This window comes from Pleurodeles waltl, chromosome 4_1 (assembly GCF_031143425.1).
Source record: "Pleurodeles waltl isolate 20211129_DDA chromosome 4_1, aPleWal1.hap1.20221129, whole genome shotgun sequence".
Lineage (NCBI taxonomy): Eukaryota > Metazoa > Chordata > Amphibia > Caudata > Salamandridae > Pleurodeles > Pleurodeles waltl.
In genome coordinates, this window is record NC_090442.1 from 992,623,996 (window position 1) to 992,648,397 (window position 24,402).

Genomic DNA, 24,402 nt, shown 5'->3' on the forward strand with positions numbered 1-24,402 from the left:
CTATCACAGAGAACGTAGTTGCTGTCGGGGGAACCAAAGTAAGAAGTGTTGTGATGTCAGACACCACAGGATATTGTGGTATCACAATCTTATTGACTTCTCGTGAATCAATAATGATTCGGTAAATCCTAGTATCAGTATCCTTTTTCAGAACAGGAAGAATCGGACATTATACAGAACGTCCTCAACAACTCCAACTGCAATAAGATCATGCACAATTCGTGTGAGTGCTTCTTCGCCCTCCTGTGAAATTTTGTATTGAGGCAAACGTGGCAATATAGCTCCCTCCTTGACACTAATATTTACCGGTGGAATAATCATTTGTCCCACATCAGTATCTGAAGTAGCCCACAAAGTACTAGGGAGTGAAGCTAATGCAATATCCTCTTTAACAAGACAAACTCTTTCCATCACAGGATGATTATCATTTAAAATAACACGCACCCCTTCAGGAGAGCATCGTATTGTAGCCCTGAAATACTTGAGCATATCAAGACCCACAATATTGTCTGGGGTATTTGGAGAAAGCAAAAATGGACATGGAGCAGTAAATTTATCAACATGGAATGCAAGTGGTTGTGACAATGGGCTAGGGGAAGGTGTTCCATCTAAACCTATCGATGTAATGGTTAAGCCAGACAGGGGAGCCCTTGGAATCAATTGTTTAGACAAGGCGCTACGAGTAGCTCCTGTATCAACCAGAAACTGATCAGTAGAACCCAAAACATGTGCCTTAACATAGGGACCCCTCTGATCTACTGGAACTTCAACTGATTCCTTACCCCATCCTAGGCAATCCTATGCATAAGCAGAATCTTGGAAATCAGGCTGCACTTAGTTAGACATCTGGTATTGGTTCCGTGTATCAAAAGTGTTAAACCCTTCCTGCCCTCGTACATTAGCATCAACCCTAGCATGATCATTCGTGCTTCTTCTAGGCCCTGAATATCCTGAGCGATTTCTCATTTGTCCCCGACCACGTGAACACTGCGGAACACGTAGTGCTTGACAATCGGCAGCCCAATGCCCAAATTTCTTACAATACGCACACTGATCAACAGACAAATTCGAACGAGTGTAAGAAGAACCATAAGATCCACGTCCACCTCTATCACTACCTCTAAAAGGCGGACCATAAGCTTGAGCCAACATAACCTTCGTCTTTAATTCTTTAATCTTTTTATCCTCGCTACCTTTTGCTTCTAATTCCTGACGTTCATAATACTGAGCCATAGTCAAAAGAGAAACCAGAGTAGAGGTAGTCCATGAACTTTCACTAGCTTTTAGGCGACTAGCTATTCTTGGTAACAGATTTGCGACATATTTATCGACAAACAAATGTCTGCCTGTATCATCTGACAATAACTGGACGCTAACATCATGAAATGCTTCTTCAAAGCGTGTAAAGAAATCAGAGACCGATTCAGCTGCCTTTTGCTTACAAGACGCTAAAACAGTCCAATCTATCTTTTTAGGGGGAATAATCGTTTTTAACTTAACTAATATGGCTGCGGGAAGATCTGATATGGCTTTTTCGCAGGTTCCCTATCCCCGTCCATCTGTTCTAATTCTTTCCATGACGCCCCAAAAACTACACGATCATCAACTTTACAAACAGTTCTCCACATATCTGGCGGTAATATCAATCCGAAAAATAAATCAATGTCAGCCAAAGTCATAGTACAAGAAATAATTGCTCCCTCAACTTCCTCATAAAAGGCGGCTGGATTTTTCCGCGGGTCAATGCTGTTTTAAGTGCCATTACATCTGCCCCATTCCAAGGAGTATACACCCAATTATAAATAAAATAACCCTTAGCATCAACAGAAGTTTTAACATCACTTGTACCCAATCCTTTAGGAGGAACATACAAAGGCGCGGCCTCCCGCATTGGTTTTGCGTGAACTATCATAGTCTTATCTGTTCCGAAGATGGAAGCTTGTACCCCGCCGGTCTGAGATGTCCGTGCAACTACGTCCACGGCCCTTTTCTCCTCTTGCAAACGGACTGCTACAACACATAATTTCACCAAACGCCTGATTGCATCAGCCACCTGGGAGAAAACATAAAGACCATCACGCATTTGCTTATGATCAGCTGCTACATCATTGGGCTCTAACTCATCAGAATATTTCCGATATAGTTCAATAACTTCTGTGCCAAATGCCTCAGTAAAATATAGCTGCTCCTTTTCAGTCCACCCTTTCATGTTGTCTAAAAGTTCAGAAGCAGAGACAACTCTACGAATTGTTTTACGAGCAACAGATCTAAGCTCAGACGCACGGTCAGCAGGCAACATAGAGCGACTGTCTTGTATCTTCTGTTGCTCCGAACCGGAGACCTTAGCTAACTCATGAGGGGCAGAAGGAACGACATACGGAGGTTGAGGGCGATCTAGTAACAAAAAATCATCGTGTGGTTTATTAAGGATAGGATAGAGAGGTTGCCTAACGGTGTATTGGCCAGTTACCTGTAATTTACGTTATTTCTCTGCTAGCTCCTTTAAGTCATTTATTTCTTTCTTTCTCATTTCCAATGCTTTCACATATACATTCTTCCGCTGCTCTTTCTCAAGCAAGGCTTGCTCACGCTTCACTCGTCCACGCTCTTCTTTCTCCCACATTCGTACACAGTCAAACATATCTTGCCTAGACCTTCGCTTACACATACATTGTTCCACATACTCAATCTTTCGCAAATCAAATGACCCATGCATAGGCCAACGTAACTCAGGATCCGCACGAGTGTATTTATTCCATAATGTGCTGTACATTATAGAAGAAAGACCATGTTTAACATACATATCTCTACTGGGCGTCCCCTCTGGGGGTGCCGGTTGCGATTCTTCCAGTCTCAAATTGGTACCATTACAAAAGCAACACATCCTACGAAGTGCGCTAAAAACAGGCATGCCAAAAATAGTGCAGAATATGCAATATTATAATCAAAGTAGCACTTAAGGTGCCGTTCAAATCAAAATTAAATTGGAGAAAATTCTCCTCATTACCTGCCTATATAAATAGCAATTTATATATCAATTCAAAGGACACAAATTGACTAGTCACCCAAAACACGAGAGCCACAGTAAGTAGTGCTAAACTTCATTACCAAACAAAGGCATCAAAACCCCCCATAAGTGCCGTAAAATGGCTCTTACCAATCACAGGGTGTCCAGGTTCCAACTGCCAAGTTCTAAAATCGACCTAATGGTCACTGCATGATGAATGAACAAAAAGGATCTCAGTCGAGGACCGGTGCCACCTGGATGGTCAAATCAGAAAGAAGGGAAAAACGCAGTGGTTGGCAAGACTCGGGTCTCCTCAGGCATTTATCGTCCGCAGCGAGATCCCAATCCTTCGTCGCGACCAATCCGTCGGGCGTCCGATTAGCTGATGAGTCCCTGTTCGGGCGCCAATTTGTTGAAGTAAGCATCAGCAAGGCCTACTTGTGCAAGGGGGTCACCCTTCTCTGCACAAAGTCCTCAGACCATATAGGAAGAAGTTGGCACAGAAACTGAAATAAAAGACATAGGGGGTCATTTTGACCTCGGCGGTCTTTTTTAAAGACCACCGAGGGACCGCTGTGCGGAAGACCGCCAGTGGTGGCGGTTTGCCGCTCGGCCTATTATGACCGTTGGCAGCTCTCCGTCCTTTTACGGACGGAGAGCCGCCAGCAGGCATACTGGCGGGAGGCGGAGAAGTGGAGGTTGCTCCACCTCCACCGCCACGCCAACAGAACACCGCCCAGCGAATCACGTCCTGTGATTCGCCATGGCGGTGTTCTATTGGCGGTGTGGTGTCGGCGGAGCTGCCCCCATGGCTCCCGTTCCCTCCCAGAGGATCGTCGGACCAGGTAAGTCGATTGTCTGTGAGGGGAGGGGGGTGTTGTGTGTTGTGTGGGTGCATGGGGGTGTGCGTGTGTGTATGTAGAGGGGGTGTGTGAGTGCGTGTATGCTTGTGGGGGTGTTGTGTGTATGGGAAAGAGTGCGTGTATGTCTGTGGGTATGTCTGTATGGATGTGTGCGTGAATGTTTGAATGTAGGTGAGGGTGTCTGACTGTGTGTGTGGATGTAGGCATGTATGTCAGCGTGTGTGCGTGTAAGTGTGTAGGTGGTGCCTGCGTGCGTGTCGTGTGGGTATGGGTGATGTGATGTTGGGGGTCGGGGTGGGGAGGGGGGCCCTGCCACCTTTGGGGGGGTGGTGGGGGGTAGGGGAGGGAGTTGGGGTGGGGGGCGGGGTAGACCCCTATCAGTGCCAGGGAAGGAATTCCCTGGCACTGATAGTGATTACCGCCATGGATTTCATGGCGGTTCAAACCGCTGGAAATCCACGGCGGTAAGCCGGGTCCAAATACCACCGGCGGTCTAGTGACGGCCGCCGGGCTGGAGACCCAGGTCTCAAGCCCAGCGGTCGTTTACGCCCTGGCGGGCGGAACGGAGAACCGGCAGATGACCATGGCGGTAACCGCCATGATCATAATTCCACAAAGTAAGACCGCCAGCTTGTTTGCGGTCTTACTGCCGGTTCTCCGCCTTCCACCAGGGTCATAATGACCCCCAAAGTTTATTAAACCTCATGAGGTGGTACTACAGTTCAAACAGCACCCTTCGGTAATGTTTGAAGTAGCACACTGAACTAAGAGAGCATGGTCCTTTTATACCCACGCAGGGGCTAAAAGAAGGTGGTACAATTATAGAAGCAAGACTTACATACATGTAAGGTCATATGGAAATGCACAGTCGATAGTTAGGAGGGGCTAACAGTTTCAAGGACTAGTTGACACATTACTGTCTGTTACTGATTACTAACAGGTGCAGATCTTACTGGGCATGTGCGGAAGTGGGAGATGCTAAATATAACTTGTCACTAGACAGATTTTCAAGAGTAGTTAACAGGGAGGTAGGACAGATCACATGGCGAGCACATGGCAGAGAAAATGGCTGCCATGAATACAAAATGGATTCCGCCAAATGTTCACAATAGTTGCTAAATACAAGATGTCTTCTGCTAATGCTTAATCTAATCGCTATTAAATTACAAGACCCTGAAAACATACCCGACTTCCACTGTGGGCTGACTAGTTTTGCCAGCCTGCCACACACCACACATGTTGCTGGCCACAGGGGGAGAGTGCCTTTGTCACTCTATGGCTAGTAACAAAGCCTGTACTGGGTGGAGGTGCTTCTCACCTCCCCCTGCAGGAGCTGTAATAACTGGCGGTGAGCCTCAAAGGCTCACCCCCTTTGTTACAGCGCCACAGGGCATTCCAGCTAGTGGAGATGCCCGCCCCCTCCAGCCACGGCCCCACTTTTGGCGGCAAGGCCGCAGGAGATAATGAGAAAAACAAGGAGGAGTCACTGGCCAGTCAGGACAACCCCTAAGGTGCCCTGAGCTGAGGTGACTCTGACTTTTAGAAATCCTCCATCTTGCAGATGGAGGATTCCCCCAATAGGATTAGGGATGTGCCCCCTTCCCCTCAGGGAGGAGGCACAAAGAGGGTGTAGCCACCCTCAGGGCTAGTAGCCATTGGCTACTAACCCCCAGACCTAACCACACCCCTAAATTGAGTATTTAGGGGCCCCCAGAACCAAGGAAGATGGATTCCTGCAACCTAAGACGAAGAAGGACTGCTGACCTGAAGCCCTGCAGAGAAGACGGAGACACCAACTGCTTTGGCCCCAGCCCTACCGGCCTGTCTCCCCACTTCAAGAGAAACTGCAACAGTGACGTGCTCCCCAGGTTCCAGCCACCTCTGAAGCCTCAGAGGTCTACCCTGCATCTAAAAGGACCAAGAGCTCCCAACAGCGGCCCTGTTCGAAATAAACCAAAACTTGCAACAAAGAAACAACTTTAAAAGGACTCCATGTTTCCCGCCGGAAGCGTGAGACTTTCCACTCTGCACCCGACGCCCCCGGCTCGACCTGCGGAGAAACAATACTACAGGGAGGACTCCCTGGCGACTGCGACCCTGTTAATAGCCAGAGTTGACCCCCCTGAGCTCTCCCAGCGACGCCTGCAGAGGGAATCCAGAGGCTCCCCCTGACCGTGACTGCCTGCTTCCAAGAACCCGACTCCTGGTAAAGACACTGCACCCGCAGCCCCCAGGACCTGAAGGATCCGACCTCCAGTGCAGAAGCGACCCCCAGGTGGCCCTCTCCCTTGCCCAGGTGGTGGTTACCCCAAGCAGCCCCCCCTTGCCTGCCTGCTTCACTGAAGAGACCCCTGGGTCTCCCATTGAAACCTATTGCGAAACCGACGCCTGTTTGCACACTGCACCCGGCCGCCCCCGTGCTGCTGAGGGTGTACTTTCTGTGCTGACTTGTGTCCCCCCCGGTGCCCTACAAAACCCCCCGGTCTGCCCTCCGAAGTCACAGGTACTTACCTGCTGGCAGACTGGAACCGGGGCACCCCCTTCTCCATTGAAGTCTATGCGTTTTGGGCACCACTTTGACCTCTGCATCTAAAAGGACCAAGAGCTCCCAACAGCGGCCCTGTTCCAAAGAAACCAAAACTTGCAACAAAGAAACAACTTTAAAAGGACTCCACGTTTCCCGCCGGAAGCGTGAGACTTTCCACTCTGCACCCGACACCCCCGGCTCGACCTGCAGAGAAACAACACTACAGGGATGACTCCCCGGCGACTCCGACCCTGTGAGTAGCCAGAGTTGACCCCCCGGAGCCCTCCCAGCGACGCCTGCAGAGGGAATCCAGAGGCTCCCCCTGACCGCGACTGCCTGATTCCAAGAACCCGACGCCTGGTAAAGACACTGCACCCACAGCCCCCAGGACCTGAAGGATCCGACCTCCAGTGCAGAAGCGACCCCTAGGTGGCCCTCTCCCTTGCCCAGGTGGTGGTTACCCCGAGGAGCCCCCCTTGCCTGCCTGCTTCACTGAAGAGACCCCTGGGTCTCCCATTGAAACCTATTGCGAAACCGACGCCTGTTTGCACACTGCACCCGGCCGCCCCGTGCCGCTGAGGGTGTACTTTCTGTGCTGACTTGTGTCCCCCCCGGTGCCCTACAAAACCCCCCTGGTCTGCCCTCCGAAGTCACGGGTACTTACCTGCTGGCAGACTGGAACCGGGGCACCCCCTTCTCCATTGAAGTCTATGTGTTTTGGGCACCACTTTGACCTCTGCACCTGACCGGCCCTGAGCTGCTGGTGTGGTAACTTTGTGGTTGCCCTGAACCCCCAACGGTGGGCTACTTTGGACCCAACTTTGAACCCTGTAGGTGGTTTACTTACCTGCAAAACTAACAATTACTTACCTCCCCCAGGAACTGTTGAAATTTGCACTGTGTCTAGTTTTAAAATAGCTTATTGCCATTTTTGCCAAAACTGTACATGCTATTTTGCTGATTCAAAGTTCCTATGGTACCTAAGTGAAGTACCTTTCATTGGAAGTATAGATTGTAAATCTTGAACCAGTGGTTCTTAAAATAAACTAAGAAAAGATACTTTTCTATATAAAAACCTATTGGCCTCGAATTGTCTTTGAGTGTGTGTTCCTCATTTATTGCCTGTGTGTGTACAACAAATGCTTAACACTACCCTCTGATAAGCCTACTGCTCGACCACACTACCACAAAATAGAGCATTAGAATTATCTCTTTTTGCCACTATCTTACCTCTAAGGGGAACCCTTGGACTCTGTGCATGCTATTTCTTACTTTGAAATAGTACATACAAGCCAACTTCCTACATTGGTGGATCAGCGGTGAGGTACAAGACTTTGCATTTGCTGGACTACTCAGCCAATACCTGATCACATGACTAAATTCCAAAAATTGTCATTAGAAACTGATTTTTGAAATTGGAGCTATTTTTCAAAAAATTGTAAAGACCTGCTAGGGCCTTGTGTTAGTCCCTGTTAGCATTTCTTTTAGAGTTTAAAAGTTTTGTAAAAGTTTGAATTAAGTTCTAGAGATAGTTTTAGATTCTTAAAAAGTATTCCAACTTTTAGAAACAAAATGTCTGGTGCAGAAGAGAGAGTGATGGAATTCAACCTCACCCCTTACCTGCATCTTAGGATGTCAGAGTTAAGGTCTCTCTGTAAAATCAAAAAGATAAAGACTGGTTCAAACCCTACCAAAGTACAGATCCAGGAGCTCTTGGCAGAGTTTGCTAAAAACAACCCCTCTGATGATGGCATCACAGAGGGGGACACTAGTGAGCTGGAGGAATTCCCACCTCCAACCCTAGATAGGGAGAACAGGGTTCCTCCAACCCTGACTCCAGAAGTGATAGTCAGAGATGCTGCTTCTCTCACAGGAGAGTCCAGCAACTCTGGAAGCATTGAGGACAGCCTCAATGAAGATGACCGCCTGCTAGTCAGGTTGGTCAAAAGATTGGCTTTGGAAAGACAGATCCTAGCCCTAGAAAGGGAAAGACAAGAGATGGGCTTAGGTCCCATCAATGGTGACAGCAACATAAATAGGGTCAGAGATTCTCCTGATATGCTAAAAATCCCTAAAGGGATTGTAACTAAATATGAAGATGGTTATGACATCACCAAATGGTTCACAGCTTTTAAGAGGGCTTGTGCAACCAGAAACGTAAACAAGTCTCACTGGGGTGCTCTCCTTTGGGAAATGTTCACTGGAAAGTGTAGGGATAGACTCCTCACACTCTCTGGAAAAGATGCAGAATCATATGACCTCATGAAGGCTACCCTGATTGAGGGCTTTGGATTTTCAACTGAGGAGTACAGGATTAGGTTCAGGGGGGCTCAAAAATCCTCGAGCCAGACCTGGGTTGAATTTGTTGACTTCTCAGTCAAAACACTGGATGATTGGATTCATGGCAGTGGTGTAAATGATTATGATGGGCTGTACAATTTATTTGTGAAAGAACACCTGTTAAGTAATTGTTACAATGATAAACTGCATCAGCATCTGGTAGACCTAGGACCAATTTCTCCACAAGAATTGGGAAAGAAGGCGGACCATTGGGTCAAGACTAGGGTGACCAAGACTTCCACAGGGGGTGACCAAAAGAAAGGGGTCTCAAAGACTCCCCAGAGGAAGAGTGTTGAGACATCCAAGGGAAAAAGTAAAGAGTCTTCTACAGGGCCCCAAAAACCTGCTCAGGAGGGAGGGTCCAACGCCTCTTCACAACCAAATTATGGGTACAAGGGTACAAATGTTGATCCCAAAAAGGCCTGGTGTCATAGCTGTAATCAGCAGGGACACCAAACTGGAGACAAGGCCTGTCCCAAGAAAGGTTCCACTTCAAACTCTACTCCAGTTAGCACTGGAATAGCCAGTCTCCAGGTGGGATCAACAGTGTGCCCAGAGCAAATCAGGGTTCACACTGAAGCTACATTAGTCTCTGAGGGTGGGGTGGACTTAGCCACACTGGCTGCCTGGCCCCCTAATATGCAAACATACAGGCAGCAACTCTTAATTAATGGGACTAGTGTAGAAGGCCTCAGGGATACAGGTGCCAGTGTCACCATGGTGACAGAGAAACTGGTTTCCTAAGGTCAATACCTGGCTGGACAAACTTATCCAGTCACCAATGCTGACAATCAGACTAAAGTACATCCCATGGCAATGGTAACTTTAGAGTGGGGAGTGGTCAATGGCCTGAAACAGGTGGTGGTCTCCTCAAATATCCCTGTAGACTGTTTGCTTGGAAACGACCTGGAGTCCTCAGCATGGGCTGAGGTAGAACTCAAAACCCATGCAGCCATGCTGGGTATCCCTGAACTGGTGTGTGTCAAGACAAGGGCACAGTGCAAGGCTCAGGGTGAAAAAGTGGAGTTGGAGCCTGGAAAAAGGGCCCAACCCTCCAAGAGAAAAGGAAAGAAGACTGGGGAACCAGCTTCAACACAACCAGAGAAAGAGAACCTCTCTTCCCAGGAAGAATTTCTGCCCTCTGAGGGAACTGAGCCCATGGAGTTGGAACCTTATCAGGTTTAGCTCCTAGGCCCAGGGGGACCCACAAGGGAACAGTTGTGTAAGGGGCAAGAAACATGTCCCTCTCTTGAAGGCCTTAGGCAGCAAGCTGCTGAAGAGACCAAAGGAAAAATCACTGGAACCCAAGAGTCTACTGGTAAGATGGACTCCTCTACACTGAGGCAAGAGATCCCAAACCTGGTGCCACTAGGAGAGTGGTAGTGCCTCAGGAGTTTAGGAAGTTCATTCTGACCTTAGCTCATGATATTCCACTTGCTGGGCATTTGGGACAAACCAAGACTTGGGAAAGACTAGTTAACTATTTCTATTGGCCCAACGTGTCCCAGAAGGTAAAGGAGTTTTGTGTCTCCTGTACCACCTGTCAAGCCAGTGGTAAGACAGAGCAAACGTGTCAACCAGGGGCGAAGTACAACCGCAGACCGAAGCAAAGAAGAGGCAGAGGCACGCGAGCAAAGGGGACAAAAAAGGGGACAAGAAGTAAACGGGCGAGCTTCCCGAGCCTGGACCAAGCAAACGAGCGAAGGCGAATATGGGTGAGCAAATTAACGCAATTGTGCAAGAATGTTTGAAATCAATGGCGCCATTGCTATTTGCGAAGCCAGGGGAGGCGCATGACACAGAGGGGCCTGGGGGAGGAGAACCCAGGGGGGATGCAACCCACAGCGACATCAGGGAAAGGGGAGCCCCAGCCGCTAAAGCAGCTACCCCACCAGATCATTTCCCATCACCCAGCAGGGGAGAAGAAGAAACAACGGCCATGGGTAACAAAACATCCCCAACCCAAGCCTGGGGAGGGGATACCGAAGGGAGTAGGCGCAGGCAGGACAGCTCACGATCAGAAGGTTTAACGCCAGATGCATACAAAAGGGGGAGCCTTGGGAGACCCTACATGGTGGCCAGAGCGCCCGGCCTCGCAAGCATGATACCGTTGGCAGTAAAGGAGCGAATTTGGCGCAGAGAATTCATTGATATATTTTCACTACTAGAAATTCAGGTGGAGGGCTTAGACCTAACCACAGTAGATAAGAAGGAGGAAGATAGAAGGGAGAGAAACAGGGTTAAGAAGGAAAATAATTTTGACAACTGGCTAGACGCTTTCAGGATCATGGCATGCATTACAGTCGAAAAATTCCCTCACTGCGCAAAAGACTTATGGCTCTACGAGTCTAAGATACATGAGGCACAAAGGCAATTCGCTGGGGACGCATGGCTCGATTATGACAAAAGTTTTAGACTAAAAATGCAGGCCCATCCCGAAATGGAATGGGACGAAGAAGATGTGGCAGGATATATGCATAAAATGATGGTAGCAAGGGAAGCCAGGAGCTGGGCCAACAAAGGTGAACAGCCCTTTCGAGGGAGTTTCCATAAAGGTAGACAAGAGAAAGCAAAACCCTTCTATAAAAAGCCACAGTACTCACAGTGGAAAGGGCCTCAGGCAGGGAAAGGTGCAACAGCAATATGCTGTAAATACGACAAGGACGAATGCACTTGGGGGCGGCATGCAAATTTAGACACGTATGCTCCACATGCGGAGGCGGGCACCTCGCAGCCAAATGCAGCAGAGGAGGAGCTAACAGCCACAAGAAAGAAAAAGAAAAGAAGAAATAGCCAGGGCGACATGTCAGCCTGGATGGGGAGAACAGTAGAATTGGCTAGATCCCCCATGAACACAGGCTATTTAAGGCAGCTAGCCAACGATTACAACAACAAAAAAGACGCAACACTATTATGCGAAGGCTTTGAACAAGGCTTCAGAATCCCTTCCAAATGCAGAAACCTCAAAACAGAGCCCAAGAACCTGCGCTCAGTGGGGGACTACCCAGGAATTGTAAAGATCAAGATCAACAAGGAGATAGCGCTAGGGAGGGTAGAAGGCCCGCTAACTGGCCCCCCTCTGCCCGGGTTAATAATTTCTCCTCTGGGGGTTGTACCCAAAAAAGAACAAGGCAAATTCAGGATAATCCACCATCTATCCTACCCCGAAGGCCATTCGGTAAATGACGGTATTGAACCAGACGATTGCGCGGTAGGGTACGCATCAGTGGAGGACGCAGTTGACATAGTGCGCACCAAGGGGCAGGGCGCCCTAATGGCGAAGGCGGACATAGAGTCAGCTTTCAGACTACTCCCTGTCCACCCTGAAAGCTATCACCTCCTAGGTTTCAAGTTTGAGGGGATGACATATTTTGACAAAGCACTGCCCATGGGATGCTCCATTTCCTGCGCATACTTTGAGAAATTTAGCACGCTCATCGAATGGCCACTGCACAAACAACATCCAAGTGGGGGAAACTCCACTACCTGGACGACTTCCTATTTGTAGGTCAGCCCGGAGGGCAGGAATGCCAGAAAGTATTAGAGGCTTTCCAGAAGCTAACCAATAGGCTGGGGGTCCCACTAGCCAAAGAGAAAACCACAGGCCCCACCACCAAGTTAGTTTTTCTGGGCATCGAACTAGACTCAGTGGCTGGTACATCCCGCATCCCCCATGACAAGGTGGAGGACCTAGCAAAGGACATAAGGGGGCTCCTGGTCAAACAGAAGGCAACACTGGGCGAGTTGCAACAGCTGATTGGCAAACTCAACTTTGCAGCAAAGGTCATCCCGGTAGGTCGGGTATTCGCCAGGCGGATTTCACACCTAACCAAGGGTCTGGTGAAAAAGCACCACCACGTCAGATTGAACAAAGGGGTCAAACAAGACTTGGCTACCTGGCTTGACTTTTTGGTGGACTTTAATGGCACACTCATATGGAGGGAAGGCTGGGTGTCCGCTAAACAGTTACAACTGTACACGGATGCAACAGGCAGCACAGGCTCTGGGGCCTCACTAAAAGACAAATGGTGCGCAATGAAATGGCCTCAGAGATGGACAACGTTAGGAATCATGAGGAACATCACGCTCCTAGAGCTATTCTCCATCATAGTGGCCCCAACGATATGGAAAGATCACATGAAGGACATGAAACTCACACTATGGTCAGACAACCAAGCAGAAGAACACGCAGTGAACAAAGGGTCTTCACGATGCTTGCTAGTGCTGAAGCTACTGAGATACATGGTGAGAATGCAACTAGCGGGAAACCTGGATATTAGGGCGAGGCATGTGCAAGGCATGGTTAACAGTAAAGCAGATGCACTCTCTCGATTCCAGATGGGGAGATTCAGGAGCCTAGCCCCCGGAGCGGAACGAGAGATGACGCCTTTCCCCCCCAACCTGTGGGGGCTGGTGGGGGGGACCTAGCAGTACTGATAGCCCATGCCCTAGCGCCCAAACCAGCAAAAAGATATGCAACACACGCAGCGTGAGTACAAGAGGTCACGGGCCTGCAAGATTTCATGTGTCACGGCGAAGCGCAAGAAGCAGAAGCAGTAAAGAAATTCATACACTGGGCTTTCTCTAAGAAAAAATCAAAAGCATGGGCGCAGGCGCACCTATCAGCTGTGGCGCATTTTAGTAAATTAGCAACAAGCAGAGACCCTACCAATTCACACTACATAAGAGCAGCAATGAAGGGGTGGCGCGGGCTAGAGGGGCACACAAAGGACCAGCGGCGTCTGATAGAGTTCAGCACACTGAAGCAACTCGTGGGAGCACTCAAGAGCCTGTGCAGGAATAATTTTGAGTACACCCTTTTCAAAGCGGCATTCTCCCTAGCATTCTTTGGGGGCATTTAGGATAAGCGAGCTGGTGGCCCCCTTCAAAACAAAGAGCTCCACAGCGTGCCTACAATGGCAGGACGTACTGATAAAACAGAAGCACATGCAAATACTCCTAAGAAGATCAAAAACTGACCAATTCGGAAAGGGGGCAAAAATTGAGCTAAGATGCCTGGACGGGCAAGAAGTCTGCCCAGTGTGCAGCGTGCAGGAGTTCCTCAAAATAAGGCCCGAAGGGCAGGGCGCGCTTTTAAAATACGAGAACAGGGAATGTTTGAGCATATTCCAATTCAAAGCTGTGCTCAAAGGGGCGCTTTCCAGGGCTGGGCTCACAGCAAGTGAGTTTGGCACGCACTCTTTCCGGATAGGGGCAGCAACAGCTGCAGCCCAACGCGGAATGTCTGAAACAGGCATAAAGACAATTGGCAGGTGGAGCTACAACTCCTACAAAGGTTACATAAGAAAGCGACAAACGAGCAAGCTGGAATAGAAACCTCTCCACTGTCACCTTCCTCTCACAGGTAAAGAATACAGAACAGCATGGGTCATCAGGCATTCTTTCATGAGGAGGGCACGGGATTGGTGGTTTCAAAGACTTTCCACAATGGAACAACGCCCGAAACGGACAAGGGTATTTTGGTTTGGCTTCCCAGGCATGAAGTGGGGACATCTCCAAGCCAGGCTGGAGGAGATCATAGCTGCACAGGGGAAAGGGCCTGACGTGCTAATAATACATCTAGGGGGCAACGACCTAGCACGACTAGGGAGGAAAAGTTTACTAGAAAGCACAAGGTCAAACCTCACAATGGTTGCAAGGCACCTGATCAAATCAATGTTGATCTGGTCTGAAATTATCCCTAGGCAGAAATGGAGGGGGGGGCAAGTCCATAGGGGCACTGGACCAATCTAGAAAGAAATTAAACATAGCAGTGAAAAAAATGTGCGCCCAAAACGGTTGGGAAAGCATCAGACACAGGCTCATCAACCTACAGAGACCAGAATATTTTGCGAAAGACGGGACACACTTGTCTCCCCAAGGAATGGAAGTGTTCTGGAAAAATCTGTGGGCGGCACTGCAACCCGCAGGCTGCGAATAGAGGGAGCTTGACGGGGGAGCCGCCTGTTGGGCGACAACCCAAAGACGGCGTGGCGGAGAAGGTCAGATCAAAAACATTGAAGGCCACACCCAACACAGCAGGGTGGCAGGGCTACTTACCTTGGGATGCCTCACGGCAGGGTAAGTCAGTCAGGGGAGATACTCGAAACACAGCGCTCGCAGCCCGGGTCCACCGGAGAGCCAGGACTAAACAAGGTAGCTAACGCCAACGCCAAGGGGCAAATAGGGGCAAATACGTAAAGGACTAAACGGGAGAGTGATGCTTGGCTAATTAGCAATGGACAGTTGACATGCAGATATAAAAGATGTGGGGGGGGGGCTGTTAAGATGTAAATGTGTAATGACAAACCGTAATAATGCAATAATAACCCAAGGGCTGTCAGGCTCATGGGTGAAAGATGATTTATGACAAATGCATTACCCTCCCCCACTTGGCACATCCCTGACATGCCCTAATGATTTATGACCCTCATAAAAGCAGGGCAAGCAAGATGCAAATCGATGTTCAGTTGTAAATAAACTGCGGCCAAAATTCCCAAACAGAACCAGTGTCATGTACGAATTATTTATGCTATGTATATTACGGGAATGGGCCGACTGAAAGGGTTTAAAGAAAACAAATGTCTGGGTTCCGCCCCTCCGTGGGGCAAGGGTTCGCACCTGTTGCCTCTATTACACTGAAGTTCCTGTGTATCGCCCTCCTCCGGTTATCTCCTTAACCGCCCACCTATGCTTTACAACTCTGACGACCGCTGGTTGTGGGACTCAATCGACGGTCTCCAGAATTCATCCCCTGAGGGGGTGCCTGCGCCGGCCTCAAGGCGTAACCATCTGCGCGCGCGCGAGACCCTCCCACCCGTAGGTTTGGGGCTTGTGCTCGGGTTACTGTGGACGCGGAGTTAGAGCAGAAAAGAGCTTAGCCCGGCAGGACACAGCGCCCTCTCTGCCACCCGCACCATGGGGCTCCTCCAGGCGCCGCTATGCGGCTTCATAGGTAAGAACGAAGGGGTAAACTATGCATGCACTGGGGGTCCCATAGAGAGGGTGCATGCTGCCCACAGGAGGCCCTGCAGCTGGGCTTAGTCACCATGTGCTTACCTGGGGCAGTGGCTGGTCTACGAGGAGGGTGGGGGGGCGGATGTCTTAGGTGAGACCCGGGACAGAGGCTGTCTGAGTATGCGACCTAGTTCTTTGACTTGTACGGCCATGTGGGGAGACCTGAAACAGAGACTGCTGCTGCCTTTGGGTGAGACTTAAAGAGCTGTGAGCTCGGATGCTGCTGCTTTGTGGACGGATTTGGAGCAGGGGCTGCAGGCTTTGGGTATTGTTGCCTCAGGCTGATATCGGCGCGAGGGGCTGTATGCCTGTGAGAGACCTAGAGTGACTTTGTTACCGGGACACAACTTTTCCAGTTCTAGTTTTTTATTAATATATCATAGCACTCTGGGAGTTGTAGTCTTGGCTCATTTTAATTGCGTCAGTGAATAGGACCAACACAGTGATATGTGAAAGCAAAGTCCAGAAATGGAAAACAGAAGTTCAAGTGACACTGAACCACCTGGGCACACAATGGTGAGACGTGAGGTAGACACTGTAAGTGCCCTGGGTGAGACCTGGTTCAAGGGTTCCTGCTACTGTGGTGTGAAATTGGGACCAGTTGATGCCTTAGAAGGAGCCTTCCTGTAGCACGGCCTTCTGCTGTCTTGGGGTGAGACCTGGAGCTCAGCCTCTGCTGCTTTATGGTGAGACTTGGAGCTGGTGCTGCCTTGGAATGAGACCCTGAGCAGGGACTAGCTGCTTTGGTGTGAGATCTGTATAAGGGAGTATAGGTGTCTTGGGCGGCCCTGAAGCTGGGGCCGAGTTGTCCTAGGATGAGACTGCGATCTGCCGCTTTAGGATAATTCCCAGAGTTTGAGTTATTCTGCTTTGGGTGAGGACTGGAACAAGAACTTAATACCGTTTCCTTGGTGTGAGACTTGAAGCTCGGATTCTTCTACTTTAGTGTGAGACTTGGAAGTAGGAGATGCTGCTTTGAGAGACACCTGAGGCAATTACTGTAGCCTTATAGTGAGATTTGGCGGAGACTGTAGTTGCCTTCGGGGGAGACCCGGAGCAGGGCCGTAGGTGCCCTTGATGAGACTTTAAGTTCTACTGCCTCGTATTGAGACCACGAGCTGCTGTCACATTTGGACGATGCCCGAAGCATCGGTTTTCTACTGGCAGCACGTGGGTGCTTGTTGCGACAGGGCACCTCTTCTACACCCTTCAAGGCAGGACTCGCAGCCGTGGATGCCCCCATTCCCCCACGAGGCCCCCTTTTATCCATATGCCCCCTTTTATCCATATGCCCCCTTTTACCCATATGCCCCCTTTTACCCATATGCCCCCTTTTACCCATATGCCCCCATTTACCCCATCCGGCGTGGCACGCCCACCACATTCAGTCCCGTCGCTGCCAGTACTCACAGCCCATTTCCTGAACATGCCTCTGACCTCCTCCAGGGGTCGTCTGGGTGCTTCCTGCTCTCTTCCCCCCCGTTTCTCCTGGTTGGGGGAGGGAATGGGCATGAGAATTGCCTTTTGGTGCTCCTTAGGGGTGTCACGCAGCGGGGCTAGATATTCCTCAGTGGGAGGTAAACGGAACAATCATATCCGTGCCAGAGTAAGTGAGCTTCCCGTCCCACATAAACAGACAGATGCCAGCTGCCCAAAGATGAGAGACCGTCTGGTTTAACGCTCGGAGCACCATTCCCGGAGCACAGGGCAGCCTTTGTAAGGGGCTCAGGGGTGTGCCCCGCTCCTGAGCCGTCTGCCCATGGGACTCTACGTTCTCCAGCCAAAGCCCCCTTTCACTGATGTGAAGCCATGTTTGGTGTCACTGGGCTAATGCGCCCACTGCAGGGGTCTGTTTTTCGTTTCCTTGTCGGAGTCTCTGCGGATACGTCCAGTCGTTCGTCCTTCAAATGTGAATACCAATGAGTTGAGTAACACATATATTATATATGAGGGTGCCAATAAATCTTCAGGTTAAATGTACACTTTACAAGGACACGTGTGGGCCACATAATCACATTAACACCAGTGTGCAGCGCGCGTCTCTGCACCCGGGAATGAAGAGGGCCCTAGGACCTGGCTGAAGGTCACTCCAGGGTCCAACAGCTCCCTCCTTCCCTCCCTTGGAAGTGGAACATAACTTTCGCCTCACTCGTAGAGCTGACTTTCATGAATGTCTCCTGGAAATGCATTCCGCGATCCTGCAATCAGGAAAGCTGCTCTGCGGGCCCTAATCCCCACAGCAGGCGCCGGTCCCCGTGGGTGCATCTGGCTTTAATCGGGGACATGGGCGGGAGAGGAGGGACACTTAACTTTCTGCATTCCAGCTCGGGGGCTTCTCGGCGCCAAGCGGAGCAGAGAAGTGCACGCTATTACCTCCCAGAATGTTCATTGTTTCAGATTTGGCTGATTTAATTGTATTTTGCTAGAGGTTATAACATTCTTTAACCTCCTGCCTGCATACCTACAAGTCGTTTCTTTCTCCCCTTCTAGTGAAACCTTGTTGCTTCACCAACTGTTATTTGTTCCCCTGCTCGAAAAGTCGTCACCGCTTTTAGATTAACTTTTCATCAATCTGCGCTGCGGGGGCGCGCTGTTATTCATTGTTTGCCTTTGTTCAGGGGCTGAATTCTTGTGTGTTTAGCAGGTTAATGTGTCCGTTGTTTGCTGAGTACGAGCTTTCCTACGTGAGTCGCCTGCCCCATCCCCCACCAAAAGAAGGTGTTTCCCCCATACTCTGCTGTGTCCCCATCCCACCCACTGCTGTGGCTAAAACCCCTCCATCCCATGGTCTACTTTGGTATGTCCCTCCCCCACCCTGCCTGTTGTGGCTACATCCTCCCCCATTCTTCCCATTTCGTGTGTGTGTTTGGGCTTGCATGCCACTCTTTTTTTGCAGGTGGTTGCCTGTTTCCATTTTCGCTATGCGAATTTTAGCAATCTGCGTCCTTTGGGGGGTGTTGCTGTTAGGCGCGCTTTGCCTTTGTGCAGTGTACCTGTTTGCTGCCTTTTGCTTCTTTCTTTGGGGATTACAGCTAGACCACTCCTATGCCTGCCGTGGATTTTATTGTTGTCACCCCTCTCCCCCGTGTCTTCTTACTTTCGCTGTACACTGTGCTGTAGGACCACACTCTGACATGCAGATGTTACTCTTGCATAAACCCCTCCAGACGGCCCATTCCCGTAAATAAAAGTAGTACATGACTCTGTTATTGGTTTGGGAAATGTTGGCCGCAGTTTATTTAAAATTGATTTACAGCCTGTTTGCCCTGCTTTTATGAGGGCCATAAATCATTCCGTCATTTCAGATGCATGTGCAAAATGGGGTAATGCGTTGTCATAAATCATCTTATCACCCATGAGGTTAAAGACCCTTCCCTGACCCAAAGAAGATGAGGGGTTCTGGTCTGGCCAGCCTTTAAGGCCTTAGCCTTGCCCCAGGCGTGTCAGGGGAATTTCAAACAATGCAGAGGCCCCCCATTAGACCACATAAAGTTTATTGCCCCCCTCCTTCTGCTTCCGCCCGGAGCGAGGTGGGGGCGACACAAGGGGAGACCACTTCTGGTCCCCCACCATTGTTTGCGCTCTGCGTTTTGGTGCAAATTGTTACTCGAGGGCCTCTGCGGGGTTTCCGCTCCGGCCCCTCAAGCGCCCTTCGGTTGCGGGCCTTTTCTCCTTTATGCTGTACCTTTACTGAATTAGTCCTGTTCGCCTTTTTTCTGTGTCTTTGGGTGTTTGGTTAAAGCCTACCAGACAGCACAGCTTTGTGGTATGGAAAGACTTATTGGGGACATTCGGAAAGCTTCCCTAGTAGCGCCTCCCGCTCATTGCTTACCATTGACTGTGTGTTAACTCAAAGTTACTTGCCTTCTTTTTGCTGTCTTTATTTGTTTTAGGCTGTCTAGTATGTCTGTCCCTCCAGTTGAACATGGCCTGTTTACTGTATTCTTCCACTAGTGCTTGCTTTCTGTAAACATACCTTTAAAATGTGTTCTTATCTTGTCACATTAGCTGTGTATTCAAAGACTAAGGTCTAAGGTCGGGCTCTGTCTTCTGAGCGAGCTTGGTGTTTACTTTTCTTTTTCTGACTTCAAAGTGAGGCGATTTATGTGGGTTTTGGTGGTGTGCTGGAGGAAGGCTATACAATGTTATTTTATTTTTCTAGTACACAATACATTTTAAATATCTGTAAATGAACTGTGCAACTATTTCGGATGGTATCAAATTTAAGAAAGCACTAGTGCAGCACATTTTATTGTAATTTTGAAGTGTGGTGGAAACAAATATTTAGGTACAATCAAAACAAATAATTTCACTAGATGATGCCATTTCTACACATTGTGCGCTATATAGGTGTATCAATAAAACTGTATGTCCATGCAACTGTAATGATAGTTCCAATAAAGAATGTGTTGTCTGGAGTGGCAGTGCGCTATTACACCATGCGTAACTCCAGTCTACGACACACCACATGACTCTACTCTATGCCACTGCCCTCTGACACTTCACTCTACCCCATGACACTCCACTCTGACACTCTTCACCATTCTACTCCACTCTGTGCCACTCTGTTGTAGAACGCACCACCCAAGAATACTCTTCACCCCTCTGCTTCACTCCACTCTACTCCGCTGCACTCTGCCACAACACCCTACTCTGCTTTATTCCCCTCCGCTCTATGCCTGTCAGCTCTAGAATACTCTACACCCTTCCACTTTACTCCACTGTACTCCCCTCCACTTTGCTCTACTCCACCCTGTGCCACAGCACTCTACTCCACTCTTTCTCTACTTTGTACCTCCACTCTACGCGTCTCCACTCTACCCCGTCCACTCTACACCATTCTACTTCGCTCCACGACACTGTAAGCCACTCCACTGTACTCCAGGCAACTCTCCTATACCAACGTTTAACCATGCTGAACAACAGCCACACACATTGCCAAAGCCAAAAGGTCTTGCACAGGGGAAACCTATTGGCTTTGCCAATGCTTATTCCTTTTTACATCATCTTGTTGGCCAGGGATGTTAAACCTCCAGCCTCTTGTGGCCACAAACTGAGTTCTCCATCTCAACTTTGCGGGACTGGGGCTGCTCTCTGCCCTTACTAGTAGACGCTTTCCTCCCTACACTCTTTCCCTACTGTCTGTCACATGCTTTTCTACGTCCACCACCATCCACTCTGGCCCTTCCTCCTCCCTTCAGAGTCTTCTGTAGTTCCCTCCTCCCCTTCATGGTCTCCTCTCAATTAGGCATCAGGCGTTTCGATGGGAGGCTGGAAAGGTGTGGGGGGGGGGGGGGCGCTTTTATTAAAGGGGGCTGTTTCTGTAGTGGTGCAGCAGTTTTGAATCCTGCTTAGTTCCTTTATATAGCCAACAGTTTCCAGGCAACAATAAAAGTGCCCAAGATAACTCTGGTGATTAATGTACCTGCTGGAGAGAGATCTTTTTGTCTGGTGTCAGTTTTGACTCATCTAAGGTAGCACAGAGGGTTAATATGCCTGCTGCAAAGAAAGTGCACTATGCAGATTACAGAACAATATTCTATGTGCATAGCTCAGTGTGATACTGCTTTTGTCTCACAGATCTTGTTGCTGTGCAGTTCATAAATTACACTCCTAATCTAGCACAGTGAGCTATGAACTGTCATCAAAGAGCTGCATGAGAACTGCATGGTATAGATTAGATAATTGTTTTTTCCCAGATTATGATTATCCTAACTTTGCTAAATAGGGTTGTTTTTTTGGGTAGAAGTAAATAGTCATTAGTAAAGCCAACCCTAACCACAGTGATACGATCTGAATCCCGAGTTTATGTTTCCCAAGACCAAGCAGTCTTTAAAAATGCCTACCAGAATGGATGGCATGTGAATCCCTCTCCTTGTAGACTCCTTTGTCAACATTTTCTATACACTTATTTACACACGTATGATTCATTGTTTCTGTGTGTGTGATGTAAAGTGTCCGAAACACCCTACACTGGTAAGGGAAGGCACTTGAAAACAAATGAAATCCATGTGAGCTAAGGGGAGATGAGAGGCTTTGTTAGAGAGTGATATTGAAGAGCCCCAATAAAGATTACCATATCCTGGTGCACTGTAAAGTCATCATTTTACTATGCTTTTAGTGGTCCGCTCGCTCCTGCTGTATGTACCCGATGGGGGCCGGTCTAACAACATTTTCCAGGGCTGATTTGGGTTCCCAGCAGTGACGTAAAAAAAGCCCCTACGGCACCTGTGCTGCGATTGCTCCCCCCCATTCCACCCGTCACTGTCTACAGACGAATGGGTCCCTGGCCCGAGAGCTCCTGACTGGGTCCGGAGAGTGGGGGCCCACTATATATTTTGCTGCCCCACGGCAAGTTTTGTCACGCCACTGTTTCCCAGTCCGGCCCTTTTCCTTTCCCGCCCTGTGAGGCTCCTAGGTGCTCCTACTTGAGGTCTGATCTCCAGAGCCAGGGGCGTGACGTTGTAAACCTACAACCCCTAGTTTGCACTGTTAGTTCTGTGGCAGCGGTGTGCCTCGTTCTCAGCGCAGAGCTGCAGCGCTTCTGTTATCTTTGGGCACTGACGCGAGACAAGGAGCCGGGCGCAGTTTATAGGCTCCAATAAACTGATTACAGGAACAAACCAGTTAACTGCCACATAACATCAAAGTGCGGAAATAACTGAAGTCCTTCCAGCCTAAGAAGCATTTCTTGTAACTGAAAGGAACGCATACTCTGTTTCTAAAAGTGGAGGGGGTCGGAGGCGTATAAACAAAGTGTACGTTAGAAAAAGTCAGTGGTAAACGTCGACCTGAAAGGTCCCGACCAGAACAAGCTTAAACTCTTAATTTCGCGCTTCGATGCCACAAAGGAGGCCACTTGGGTTAGGTTTGCTGAGCCTACTTACCTTAATTTGCACGCACACATAAAACACTGGTTAACCTGTGCCCTTTTACTGACGCATTCTTTAATGCCCACATTTTGCCACGGTCCCCCAACACAGATCCCATACTGAATGAATATAGTTTTTTTTAAGAACTTTGTTTTTATTAGTTTTTACCAAACACAATACAACCAAACAGTGCCATAGAATTGTTTCAGGTTACAGAAATGGTTGGAGCTCTGAGATTTCCGAGCCCAACAGGTATATAATATGAGGCATCAGTTCTAAGATGTTAAATGAGAAATAGTCATTTATACATAGACCAAATCATCGCGCCAAAACAATATTTCCGATCCACCATAGGAGGTTAATACACATTTGATCGCCCTACTTTACCCCGATTAACACCACCTTTCGATATTTATTCCTCGTCTCACCAGGAGAGTCAATGCTGGACTCTTTGCTATCTGCTAAGCGCTCAAGCAGTTGTCCCCATGCTAGAATCTCAGCAGCTGCCCTTTCATCTGTGCGTGTTTGTTTCATGTGATGTTTTTCTGCCAACCCGGACGCCGCTGGATCTTTCCATTGCTGTACAAGGGGCCTTCGGGTTCCCATCCATCCAGTTGCTACCCATCTCTTTGCAAGCAGTAGGGCCAGCTGGGCAAATTGAATGGGATTTTTCATTCCGTGGGTCTGGCTAACACGCCCAGCAAACAGGTTTTCGGGGTGTACCGGAGTCGCTGGCCTGTGGCAGCCTCTATTCTAGAGATCACCTCCACCAAGAAGTCCTGGACCTCTAGGCAAATCCATGCTAGGTGCAGATATGTGGTCACAGCCTCTCCGCACTGCCTGCATTTTGCTCCCTTCTTAGGATAGATCTTATTCAGTAACCGTGGTGTTGATAATTAAAATGTAGTAGTTTGAACCTGTTATTACTTGAGACTGTGCGGACCAGCTCAGAGGCCTGTCCCCATTCAGCATCTGATATTTCTTCTTGCATAACCCTCTCCCAAGCGCCATGTGCCACACACACTGTTGGTTGGTAGTCGTTCCTAAGTGCCTTATAGAGCAGTGTGATCAGGTGTTGCCCCTCCCTCATCTCAGAAGTCCCCCCAATACTTCTGACTCCATGGGGCATCTGGAAAATCTCTCTATACTTCGTGTGCCACCCTCTCCAGCTTGCCATAGTGCAGAAATTGTCCCTGACCCACTCCGAAGGTCTCCTGCGCTTCCTGAAAGGAAATTAAATGGTACCCTGGGTAAATGTCTCCCGTCAAGATGCAGTCGCCCTCCCTCCATTGTTCCATAAACATGGATTCTTCAATGGCCCTGAAGGGCGCTATGTCCCATAATTTCAGTTCCCTGTCAAAGGGTGTTCTTCTAATGATCCTGTGTACCACCTGCTCCCACAAAGTGGCAGTCGCTTTTACTATAGCGGCATTGGGTGTGACAATCCACCCCCCTTCATCAGGACAATGTATTCCCTCCCAACAAACCCCCAAATAATCTCTTTTCCCACCCATACAATTCTGACAACCACCTGGCCGTGTGTTGTGACCGTGCCTTGTATAATATAGCTGTACATCTGGTACCGCCAGGCCTCCCATCTTCTAGGTTCCTTCTCAAAGTATTGAGGGAAACCCTGCTACTGTGACCAACCCAAATCAATGACACTAGTAGCCCTCCAAGCTTACGAAAAAGGCAGAACCAAATGGAAACAGGGTATTCTGTACAAGGTACATGCAGCGGGGAGAAACATAATCTTTTCCACCATTACTCTCCCCA

At 49.0% G+C, this 24,402-nt stretch overlaps 1 protein-coding gene and 1 long non-coding RNA gene across 3 annotated transcripts in view; one reads left to right on the top strand and one right to left on the bottom strand.

Moving 5' to 3' along the window:
* LOC138288312 (uncharacterized) overlaps positions 1–17,512 on the bottom strand; it is a 29,601-nt gene extending 12,089 nt beyond the window's left edge. Inside the window, exon 1 of the long non-coding RNA XR_011202374.1 lies at positions 17,165–17,512. This is a non-coding gene — a long non-coding RNA (uncharacterized lncRNA). The remainder of the gene's footprint in view (positions 1–17,164) is intronic.
* Positions 1–24,402, top strand: part of LAMB1 (laminin subunit beta 1) — a 728,031-nt gene that overhangs the window by 64,382 nt on the left and 639,247 nt on the right. Inside the window, exon 1 of one of the 2 annotated variants that reach the window (XM_069229821.1) lies at positions 15,537–15,692. The exons of the other annotated variant lie outside the window; for it this stretch is intronic. Coding sequence (XP_069085922.1) covers positions 15,656–15,692 — 37 coding nt within the window. The 5' untranslated portion in view covers positions 15,537–15,655. Of the gene's footprint in view, positions 1–15,536; positions 15,693–24,402 lie in introns of those variants that run through there. 2 annotated transcript variants of the gene reach the window in all.